This window comes from Malurus melanocephalus, unplaced genomic scaffold, assembly GCF_030028575.1.
Source record: "Malurus melanocephalus ecotype Western Australia unplaced genomic scaffold, MMel_1.1 scaffold_393, whole genome shotgun sequence".
Taxonomy (NCBI): domain Eukaryota; kingdom Metazoa; phylum Chordata; class Aves; order Passeriformes; family Maluridae; genus Malurus; species Malurus melanocephalus.
The window spans coordinates 348507-359940 of NW_026623625.1; the positions used below are offsets into that span (position 1 = coordinate 348507).

General features: G+C 56.2%; 1 protein-coding gene across 1 annotated transcript in view; it reads left to right on the forward strand.

The window, feature by feature from the left end:
- PTPRU (protein tyrosine phosphatase receptor type U) overlaps nt 1–11434 on the forward strand; it is a gene marked incomplete at its 5' end in the record, with an annotated part of 54770 nt that continues 43336 nt past the window's right edge. Inside the window, one exon of the mRNA XM_057379185.1 lies at nt 1–46. Within this exon, the coding sequence (XP_057235168.1) occupies nt 1–46 (46 nt within the window). The remainder of the gene's footprint in view (nt 47–11434) is intronic.

Consider the following 11434-nt stretch of genomic DNA (forward strand, 5'->3'; position numbering starts at 1 on the left):
GCCCTCGCTCTGCGGGTCTACGCGCTGGACTCCGAGACGCCCGCCGGTAGGAACGGAGCGCGGTGTGTGCGCCGGGGACACGGGGGGTCCCGCTCGCTCGGTGCGGCTCCGAGGTGCTCCCGCCGGTGCTACCGTCCGTCCCGCCGCCGCCACCTGTTCCTGCCGGAGGGTCCCCGAACTGCCCCGGGGCCGCCGCCCTCCGTAAAAAGCACCGGGATCTCGCCCTCCCCCCGGAACCGCGATGGGGGCTCCGTTTGCCCGCGCTCCCCTCGTCGCCACCGGGGGAAGTTTTGCCGGCCGGGGGGTGCGCGGGCGGGGCGTCTCGGCGGCAGCCCCCCTCCCGAGGATGCTCCGCTGAGCGCGGCCCCGCGGCTCCCGCTCGCCCCCGGTACCGGGGCCGCCGTCCGACCCCTCTCCCGCCGCAGCCCGGCAGGGAAAACTTCCCCCGGTGSCGACGAGGGGRCCGCGAGAGGAACCCCATGCGGGTGCCCGGGGGCGGCGGGATCCCGGTACTTTCACCGTGGGGCCCCGAGAGGAAGCTGGGGACCCTCCGGTTGGAACAGGTGGCGGCTGCGGCGGCTCCGGTCGCATCCCCCCGGCTCTCGTTGTGCCGTGAAGGTACAGGAGGAGTTGAACCGAAACACGATCGATTGATTTGATTTGATTTGATTAATTGACGTATTTTTAATTTTTTGGTCTTTCTCCTGAGCACCCCAGCGTTGCACCCTGCGCCCCACTGGGGAAGGGCAGGTGCGGGGGAAACACTCGCTTCCGATGCCTTCGGAAACTGGAACAGCGTTGGATGTGAGGGGAGTGGGAATTTGGGGCTCCCGAGGTGCTGCCGGGGGCTGCGAGCGCTTTTTGGGGGAAACGGAGCCACGGGGGAGCTGGTKCCTCACTCCGAGGGGTCCCTGTTGCTGTGGCTTCCAGCTCCTGGGTGATGTTGATCCCATTAAAGTGTATTTTTGCCTCGCTCTTTATTTTTTTTACCCTTAAATCCAAGCTGCTCACCTGCACCCAGTCCCTGTGGTGGTGCATTGATTCTGTTTTTTTGGGTAGTGGCATTTCTCCAAAGATTATAAATAGTGACACCCATCAGCAGAAAACAAGCGCCGTCTGACCCGTGCGGTGGGGGATGGATGGAGGGTTGGATAGACGGTGGGTGGGGGGATGGTTACACGRTGGATGGGGGAGATACGAAGCTGCAGAGGCTGCCCCGGCTCTTGCAGGGTGGGGGATATGAGGAAGAAATGGGTTTGTATTTTGGGGGAGGAGCTGCTGCTTCGGAGCTGAGCTGGGAGGCGATGGGGAAACTGAGGCACGGAGCTTATGGGGCTCTGCTGGAGCTTCTGCCCCCGATGTCAGGAATGGGATTTGGGGTTTGCTGCTCCCCAGCCCTGGTGTTTCTCTGATGGCTTTCAGGGATAAGCTGCCGCAGCCCGTGGGGGGCTCGAGGGGCAGTGGCTGGGACACAATGGGGGTTGGGGGGGCCTTGTGGGCAGGGTCCCCCTCCTGAGCAAACCCTTTTTTCCTGGTGGGTTCCCTTCCCTGCAGAGCGAAGGTGTAAATCAGGAGTGTGTTTGCTCCATTTCCCCGGGAGATGCAGAGCAGGCTCTGCTCCGCAGTGGAGCCGAAGGGGCTGTGTCCAGCTGGAGGAGAGGGGGCTCTTGCAGCCCCCCAAGCCCCATCAGGCTGCTCTTTGCCTGCACCTCMTGTTTGCTCCTGCGGCTTGGCCGGWKCGGGGATGTTGCTCTGCTCATCCCTGGGACTGCGAGGGGGCAGGGCTGGTAAAAGATTTCAGCCGTTTGCACGTGCTCTGGGGTCAGTGGGGAGGACCAGCTGCTTGTCTCGGTGGGTATTTTCAGAAGATGTTTTTTTAGCTGTGCCTTTGCAAAGAAACGGTATGAGATGGTCCTTTCTACAGGTGGGAAAACTGAGGCACAGAGAGGAAGGGGGGTGCCCTGGTCGYGGCCCCCCACAGACTTGGGGTGTTCTTTGCTCCTTCCTGCAGCTTCAAACTTCATAGTTGACGAAGATTTCACCGTGGCTGAGCTGTCGCCGCTGCCCCATCGTGCTTGTCATGGAGGGGAGCACGGGCTGACCCCCCAAACCGAGCGATCCGGGGGCTCTCGTAGTGTCAGCAGGCTGGGACAGGGACCTGTGCTTGGCACCAGTGGGGTTTGTCGGCCCCAGCTCTCCTCGCTGGGCTCTCTGCAGCAGGACAAGRAGCCTTTCCCTGCTGGAAGCCTGTGGCCAGGAGCAGGATGGCTCGCAGGGCCCCGGGGCAGGAGCTTGTGCAGGCTCAGCCATTTCCCTCCTCTCCTTGGAAAAGGGGGGTCGTGGTGGCCTTGGCAGTGTTGGGGGAATGGTTGGACTCGGTGATGTTTCCCAACCCCAACGATTCCATGGTGCAATCGGCAGCGAGCTGCTCTCGGGTGTCACAGCCTGTGTCCCCCGTGTCCCCGGGCCGTGTTCCAGTGGAGGGACAGGCGCTGGCGGTCACAGCCGCGGCACTCCTGACGGAATTATGCGGAAGCTGTTTGCGCTCGGCTTCGACTTCTTTTGCAGCAATTAAGCAAATAAAATATTTGGGTTTGTAGCTTCCACTCGGGAGGTGGGGATCGCCCGGGAGCCCTGGRCTGGGGTTGGCGGTGTCTGCGGTGACACTCCGGCTGCTTTGGGGGGGTGTTGTGGTGATCAGCCGGGGTCAGGCAGGGGGAATGGGGCCCCCCAAGCGTCCCCGTGTCCCCGGGACAGCGCTGGCAGGAGGTGGCACGGTGACCCCGACTCCGACGCGGCGGTGCTGTCTCGGTCGAGTGAATGGGAACAGCCAGGCAGACGCTGTTCCCGGGGCCGGGATTGGGGCCGGGATTGGGGTCGGGAGCAGGGCAGAGCCCGCCCGTTAACGGTCCTTTCAGCGGGGGCTCGGGAGGTGCTGGGAGAGGGGATGAGCAGGGGGGGTTCAGGAGCAGGGGTGTTCCCGGCTGCTGCTGCGGGACAAGCTCTGTGTTTTGTGCCCTCGGGTGCTCCGGTGCCTAATCCTGCTCTTCCAGCGCTTTTCCCGGTGTTTATTTCTCTCCACCTGGCTGTCCGTGGGCTCTCCCATTCCACCGAGTTTTTCTCCCACCCCGCCTTCACCAAGCTCATAAAATGTGCGAGAACATTACATTTTCCTTGTCAGCTTGTTTCAGGCTTGGATTTTTTTTTTTCCTCCTGCCTGTTCTGTCGTGCCAGGGAAGACGCTCTTTCTCTTGTTTGCTCCTACATTTGTTTTCAATGCCCTGGGTGTGCCGTGCCCTTTCCCAGAGCACACAGACAGTGCAAACACCTGTGTCGGGATGCTCTGGAAAATCCTGTTGATGTGCCCAAGTGTGCCCAGGGCAAAGGTTTCTGGCTCCCAGGTCCTTGGCTCTCCAGTGTGTGCAGAGGGACACTGCAGCATGRTGGATTTTCAMCATCCATGAGGGAGAAGCAGAATTYGGGGAGGTTCCGAGTGATGCTGGTGCTCCTCGATGGACCTGTCCCTCAGGCTCTGTATCTGCAGTGCCATGGTGGAGCCTGGCAATGCCTGTTTTTTTATCCTCCATCAAGACTTGTAGTTGCATTTGTTTCATTTTTACCCTTTTCTTCTTGTTCCAAAACTCCCGTTTCATGTTTTGCTCCGGGTTCCTGGACCTGCCCTGGCCCCAGGAGCAGAGATGCTGGTGAGTCATCTCCTGGCCTAAAATGCACATTTTTCCCTTTGTTATCCAAACCAAGATGAACCAGCTGTATTCCAGCTTTCCTGAGAGCTTTCCCAGAATAAAGCCTATCAGGATCAGGGTGCTGGGGGAGGAGGGACATCCCCTGGAAGACCAAGGCTGGCTCTTGCTGGTGGCTTTAATCCCTGTCCTGGCTGTGATAACCTCCTTGCTGCCTGTTGATGTTGGTTTTTCCCTTGAMTGCACCTGGGATGGAGCTTTTCCTTCCCCTCATTACCCAATCTTTGCCCTGCAGAGGGTCTGTGAGCTCTGAGCACCCCAGAGCACCCCATAACAATCCTCTCCTGGCTGCTGTCCCTCTCCAGGGATTTACTGCTTTGCTTTGGGCAGTCATGCGAGGGTTAAGCATGAGGGGCTGGAGGCAAAGGAAGGCAAACCCCTGCTGTGCATCCCCAGGAGCTGGGAGGTAGCACAGCCTCTGGAGAGTCTTATCGACACGGCCCTGCCATCTGCYTGCTTAAGCCTCCATAAATACGCTTTTTAATAATCTATTATTAACATGCACTATAATTGTCTTATTAGACATGTCTGGGAACCTTTTGTTATTGCATCATTAAATGTCAAGATTCCCAAGCCTCTTCTCCCCCATGGCAGCTCGGGATTTGCTTTGCAGCTTTCCTTGAATCCTGCTCTCCCATTCCAGCCTGGAGACCGCTCCTAGTACTTGGTGAAACTGAAACTTTCCCCTYATCCCCGGGAGCTAATTGCCTCCTCGTTGCCAGCCTTCAAGTAAATAAGTCCTGGAGATGGATCTTTTCCTTGCTGCTGCAGGTGGCCTGGCAGGAGCTGCTGCTGCTTTTCCCTGTGCTGGGATGGTTGTGKGTGGGTGAYRGGGTGGGGACAGGGGGTGCCAGCCTGTGGCTGCCTGGCTGGAGGGGTCCTGGGGGCACGGGATCTGCCTCTCCTCGTTGGGTAAAGGATGTCTCTGGGGAGTGGCTGTGGAGCTGGCAGGTGCCAGAGGGACTTYCCTGGGTGTTCCTGAGCTGTTTGCTCTCCTGGCCCTGGGAGCGGCAGGTTCTGCACCCTCTGCCTGGATCAAAAGCCAAAGTCCGGCTCTTGCAGCTGCTGGAAGGCGAAGGCAGGRGAGCCCTATCCCCATCACTGCTGCCAGCACTGGGGGCTCACGTGTCAGCTGCCCTTTGGGGCTGCTGTTTTATTTATTTTTTTCTTAAATCAGGGCTGTTCCTGCTCGCTGGGTGGTTGTTGGCTGCAGCTCCTTCCCTGGCTGCTTCCGTGCTGCTCCAGCTCCTGCCTGGCTGTCACAGCCACGGTTTGCAGTTCCTGCCTGGGCACTAGTGGGGGAATGTGTTTACTGCATGTTTAAGGGACTCGGGCTTTGTGCCCCAATTTCTCCCACCTGGAGAGTGAATCCAAGTGTGTTTTGTGATGAGCCAGGCCGGGGCTGTCCCTTTTCCAGTCCCCGGGTCTGCCAGACCCCAAATCCAGGTGCTGCAGTAGCAGGACAGCAGAACTCCCCCTCTCCCTGCTCCCCCCGTGCCGTGGGGTACAGAGGGGTGCAAGGGCTGTTCCTGTGGGTGCCTGGCTATTGCAATGCTGCTTGGAGAGAAGGCTGGGCTGCCCTGGGAATACAGGGAATGCAATGCTCCTGCAGTTTGGGGCACTGTGGGGTCCCAGTGTGTGACTCCAGCTGTGTGTGACATTCACAGCTGGAAAGAGCGTCCTGACTGGCTTGTCCATAAATTTGTTATTTCCTGACCTTCCTGCCTCCCAAAGTGCTGCAGGTGCTGAGGARCAGGAGCTGGTTAAGAGTGGGTGCTTGGCACCCCTTTGGCCCCTGGCTTCCTCCCAGTGTCCGGCAGTGGGAATGGTGGCCCCAGCTTGGGGGTGGAGAGCTCTGGACAGCCCCATTGCTGAGGGGCGAGCAGAGATGTGCCTGCCATGCCCCCATTGCCTGGGGACCCCACTGCCCCCCAGGAAAGCCACTGTCTCTGGCAGGGATGCAGTGGGAGCAGAGCACTGCACTGCAGCTGGAGGGTGGGAGCATGTTGCAGCTGGAGCAACTTCCTGAATATTTTTGTCATACACAATTTTTTGATGCCTTTTTTTTTTTTTAAATTTGGCTTGAAAAATACTGGCAAATCACCCRTGACAGGATGGCTGTGCTGGCCCAGCCTCCTGGCTCCCTGCAGCCTTCCCGGGCTGCTGGAATGTCTGTCCTTCCCCAATCTGGGGCTGTGCTGGTGCTGGGGAGCCCTAAGCTAACCAGTGACTGCTCTGGCTCCCTGAACCCCCTGTGTGGATCCAACCTTTGCTGACATCGTTAAGTTAATCAGGGCTGTGGCAGGGATGGGGAGGCAGGAGATGAGGATGAGGGGACAGGGACATCGATGACCTGATACGTCTTAACGAGGCCACTGTCCCCAGGGCCCTGCTCAGGAGACAAGCCCTGCTGGACCCCTCGGCATTTGAGCCTGAATGCTGCTTTGTGCTGGAGGCTTCAGCCTAATTAGCCCAATTAGCCGAGCCAAGGAGCCGCATGTGGCTCCAGTCCAGCAACTGGACCTTCAGCTGCTGGGCACACTGGAGCAGGATGCCACAGGGGCCTGTGATGGCCAGTCTGGAACAGGAGATGGGTCACTGGCTGTGCTCGAGCTGCTCCCCCAGAGCAGGGGGTTTGACTTTGGGGTGCTGCCTGAGGGGTTTGACTTTGGGGTGCTGCCGAGGGGTTTTCCTGCTGTGTCCTGACAGGAGATGGCAGTGGCTTTTCTGCAAAGGGGATGGAGCATTGCAGCCCTTTGCTTACGGAGGCGAGAGCAGCTGGAAGAATGGACAGCAAGCTGCGTTTCCGTGCTTAGGTGGATTTGGAGGGGTTTGTGGCACTGCTGTGGTTTTGGGGGTGCTCTGTAGGGCTTCTCAGGTTGCAGCCCCCTCTCTGTTGTGTGCTGTGTGACCCTGGAGCCTTGAGTTCCTCCAGAAACTCCAGAAAGCTGTGATGGTGGAGGGTTCAGCAGCAGCAATTTTCCAGGCTGGTCAGGAAGTCCAGACAGATCCACCTGAGGATGGTGTCTTCTCCMAAGTCCTTCCCTGCTGCTGGCAGCCCGTGGGGACGAGGACCTGTCACAGCCCATGGGGACAAGGATCTGTCACAGCCCACACACCCTTCCGTGCCAGACCCTCAATCCCTGCCAGTACATCGCTGTGGTCAGCATAGGCATTCACACCCTGGCTCATTTAGCTGCAYAAATGCTCTTTCCTTAATTAGGAGGTGCTCCAGTGTGGGTGATCCTGGTCACCCCCTGGGCACCTCAAAGTCCTCACTGGGACATCTGRTTCTGTGGTTTTGGTGGCAATGGGGCAGCTGCCTCTGCAGCCTTGGAGCTTTCCAGTGTGTTTTTGGGGAAGCAGCAGCTCCAGAGTGAATTTGGAAGCCCCCCCAGTGAATGCCAGGGTGGGCTCTGACCTCTCCCCGTGGTGCAGGTTCAGCCACTGCCCTTCTGGGGCTTTCCCAAGGACTCTTCTATTTCTGTTGTTATTTCTACTTATTTTTACTATATTTTCATCTGTCTGCTGAGTGATAATATCCCATTGATTTTCTGCAGCCAGCAACCAGTTTGCTTTCCCTGGATTATAACAATATTAAACTAAAGCAGCRCATCTCCGCGTTGGGCTATTTCTCTTTATATCAGCTGAACTTTTTTATTTAGTCTCTCACCAGGCTCCTGTCTGGGGAGCTGCTGGCTCTAAATTTCTCTGTGTGAGGGCCATCTCCTGCCTTCCTTGCAATGGTGGCTGCAGCTGCTCAGGGGTGGGAGCTGGGATCTGTCTGGAGCAGGATGTGTGCAGGGAGGAGGTGGAAGGTGCTGGGCATTGGGGTTCAAGGTGCTCYCTGGGGTTGCAGGGTGTTGTGTGTAYTTGTGGTATTGCAGGGACCCTTCASTKGTTCCTGCATAGTTMCTGTAATCCCAGAGGTKTTGCTGGAATGGGTTGAGGATGCTGCAGGTCAGAATGGGTGGATGCCCAARCCAGCTCTGACTGGAGTGGCTGAGCCAAATTCATGGACTGGTAAAAACAAACCTATTTTTTGGGGTCCAATTTTCCATTTCCCTACCTTCGCCTGGCTGAAGGTTGCCTGGCTTATCCAGCGTGTTCCCCAAAGCTGTGACAGACCCACTGGGCTCAGGGCTCCTTTTTGTTGGTCCCTGAGGGTTTCTTGYTGGTGCCTTTCCCCTCCCAGCAGACCCAGTTCCACCACTCCATCGCATCCAGGCGCTGTGATTGATGTGCCCATGTCACACATTGTCACCTCCCAGCCCCGGCGTCACTCAGCCCACACTGCTGCTCCTGGCTCCTCTGGTGGTTCAGAATAAGGAGGAGGATGTGCACCTGGACTGTGTGTGACACTGAGCTTTGCTTCTCTTCTTCCCACCTTTATCCCGCCCAGGGTGGGCTGGGATGGTGGGGATGGTGTAGCCCCATTGCTGGAAGGTGGCTGTGGGCTCTGCAGCTCCATTCTCTGCCCTGAAAGGCCATGGATGACCCTCCTGAGGCCCTCCCAGCACTGGCACGTGCTCCATCCCAGGAGGATGAGCCTTCCGACGCTGCACTCCCACATGCATCACTGCAGAGATGTGGGACCTGCTGTGGGAGGGGACACTGTGGGATCCCCCCCTTTTTATCCCTTGCAAAATGGGGTAGATCTGGAAAACTTGTTTTTTTCCCCATGATTTCTGGAGCTGGTGTTGGAATCTGGAGGGCTTTGGTGGTGCTGCTGTTGCATCCTAGGGCAGCTGCTTTTCCTGCCCGAATTCCTGCCAAGGGAGCAGCTCTGTGTCCTCAGGTGTTCCCTGAAAGCAGTGTGTCCCCTCTGGGTGTCTCTGGGTGAATAGTCCTCAGCAGGGATGTGTGGGACATGATGGTAATAAAGGAGCCAGGGGGGGAAATGAGCTTTCTTTCCCCCTGCCTTTCTCAGGCATTTAAATTCGTTGCCATTTTTTCTCCCAAGGTGTCGCACAGCTCCACAGCCCGTGAGCTGTAATTGCTCAGGGAGTGATCGATAACGGCAGGACGGAGGTTTCCAAAGGTTTCCTGCCTTGTTTTTCTTCCTGTGGAGTCCAAGAGGCAGCAGTGACRATGTTAATTAAGTGATGGTTCATTATTAAAGCACTTGTGTGGCAGGTTAGTGGCCTCCTGGCTGTGCAGCTTGAGGTGTTTATGTGCTGCAGGACCTCTCTTGAGCAGGGTACAGGTATTGGGGTGCCACTGGTCCTTCCTCGGGAACAGCACTGGCTGCATCTGGGTRCTGGGCATGGGATGTTCAATCCCCWCATCCCCTSTGGTCATGGCAGTAAAAACTCCTGGCTTGTGCCCCTCAGCATCACTCCAGAGCAGCCAGGAAGGTGCATTCCAGGGAGACATTCCTGGGGCCACCTTCATGAGGTGATGCAGCATCCCAGTCCCAGAAGTGCTGATCTCCCTGGAGGAGCTGCTTTGGGGTGGGAAGGAAGAGCATGTGGAGCTGCAGTTGGCAGCTGGGTTTGCCCCACAGAAGGATTCTGGCAGGATTCATTATTCCCCCCTTGCTTTTAAATGCATTTTCACCACACSGTGATGTATGGCACACCTTGCCTAAGCATGAGCCATCCCTGTGGCATTGCAAACTCTTCAGAGTTGTATTTTCCCAGTTGTATTTGCTTCAAAATGCCTGTAATGAATTCAGATTTCCCAGTTCTCYCYCATCCCTGGGGCTCCTCGGAGGTTKCTGGGGCTGGGTAATCGCTGCAGGAGGTTTGACAACTCCATGGGGACCTGCAGGTAAAAGGCATAAAAAGTCTTTACCACTCAAAAAAAAGAAAAGGAAAAAARGAGATTTATGTCTTCTGTAGTTGCTGGCAGATGGATATTGTTCTTTAGTCCTGCGTGTTCCAAACACTGAGGTTATCAGGCATAAGTGACTTATTATGCAAATCCTCTGTCTTAATATCTGGCTGCTCTCTCCCTGGAATTGCATTGGCCAAACCCCACGCGTTCCTGGAGCTGCTAATGTTTACACATTAGCTTCTCTGGCTGATATACAAGGCTTCAAGTTGCAAATTGATGTTTCTTACAGCTGAGCAAATTATTTTTCTATTAAATACAATATTTAAAATGATTTGGAGAACCAAAACAAACTACTGGTGAGAATTCTAATGGTGCTGCTTTCCATATTCTTCCAATCAGCTTTTATCAGGRCTGAGAAATCAGTGATATTTGCCTTAAACGTTTCTGTTAGGCAGAAGTGGGGAACAAAGGAGCAGGGAGGGTGTTTGTCCTTATGTCTGGGGTGTGATGCACAAACCACTTTCTGTGTTGTGCCTGTGCCCCAGGCYCTCTGAGTGTGCTAAGTACAGCTAGGGAGGGATTCAGCTCCCCTTTGCCTGGGCTGGAAGAGGTTTTCCCAGTGAAATCCTGGGGTGTGTTTGGGCTTGGCCATGGAGCTGTTGGGGTACCTGGCATGGTGGGGATCCCTGTCAGTGTGAAATGTTKGGGTGATGTCACACAGGACCCTCTCCCTGTCTGGATTTTGTCACCGAGCTGGATTCCTCAGTGCCAAACATGCCTAAATCCTGTAACATCACACCCCTTGGGAATCTGAGCCCCCCCAGATGGAAATGATCCCAGATCCCTTGCCCTGGCCCGGGAGCCTGCAGAGTGCTGTGTGCAGGATCTCTCTGGCTGAGAAATGCAGCTAATTTTAGATGAGTTGCAATTYGTGCTCTGCGTCCCCTGTGTCTGCTGGCGCCCGGAGGGAAGCAGCTCCCGGCGTTTCCTTCCCCAGGCACSTTCCTGTAGGAGTGTGCTGAGGAAATCACCTTTCAAAGCAGCTGGGATCTGCGGGGTGGAGGCTGGGGGATGGCACCTTGCCGAGATCTGCTGGAGCTGCCACTCTGGATCCCAGCAAACCCAGCTTTCTTGACTTTCTGCCATCCCTGTGATGATCCCGGGCTGCTGGTGTTCACCAGATCTCCTCTGTGCCTCGGTTTCCCCATTTGCAGGAGCTCATTGACAGTTTATCTTGTGTAAAGAGCTTCATCATTTGATGCAGCATCTTCCTCACATGCATTTGAGAGGAGAGGTCTTGGGTGTGATAGTTTGGGACTGTACAACTGCAGAGCCTCGGGCTCCATCCCTGCTCTTGGGAGGCAGTGAAAGCTCTGGATTTGATGATAGAAGTGCTCTGTTTACTCCCTGCCACATCTCTGTGTGGTCAGATGATGGTTTTACTCCACAAGATGTTTGCACTTGGCTGCCAGGATAATGTGTGGTGTGTCCTGTGGGYAACTGAATCCTGATTTCCTGCTGAGAATTGCTTGGGATGGAGGGCAGGAGCCACTAGAGAAGGCCAGGGACAAAAAATGTACCTTGACTGAAGGATCACAGTGTTAYCTTGCCTGGCTGGTGCCTGTGCTGTGGGGTGTTGTGGCTTGTGCTACCAGGGTGCTGCAACCCAGGGATGACCATGGGACYGATCCAGTCCTGGCTAAGCCAAGATGGGAGCAAAATGAGTTTTTTCCCATCAGGGTAGCTGCACTGGCTGTATTTTGTGGCCCTGGGGAAGCAGCACTTACTAAGGTTTTGTATGAGCCTATTTTTCCTAAAGCCTGTCCCCATTCTGGGATGTTATTGGTGTAATGTCCCCATCAGATGATACCCCAAAGGGTCTGGGTGGTGTCGTT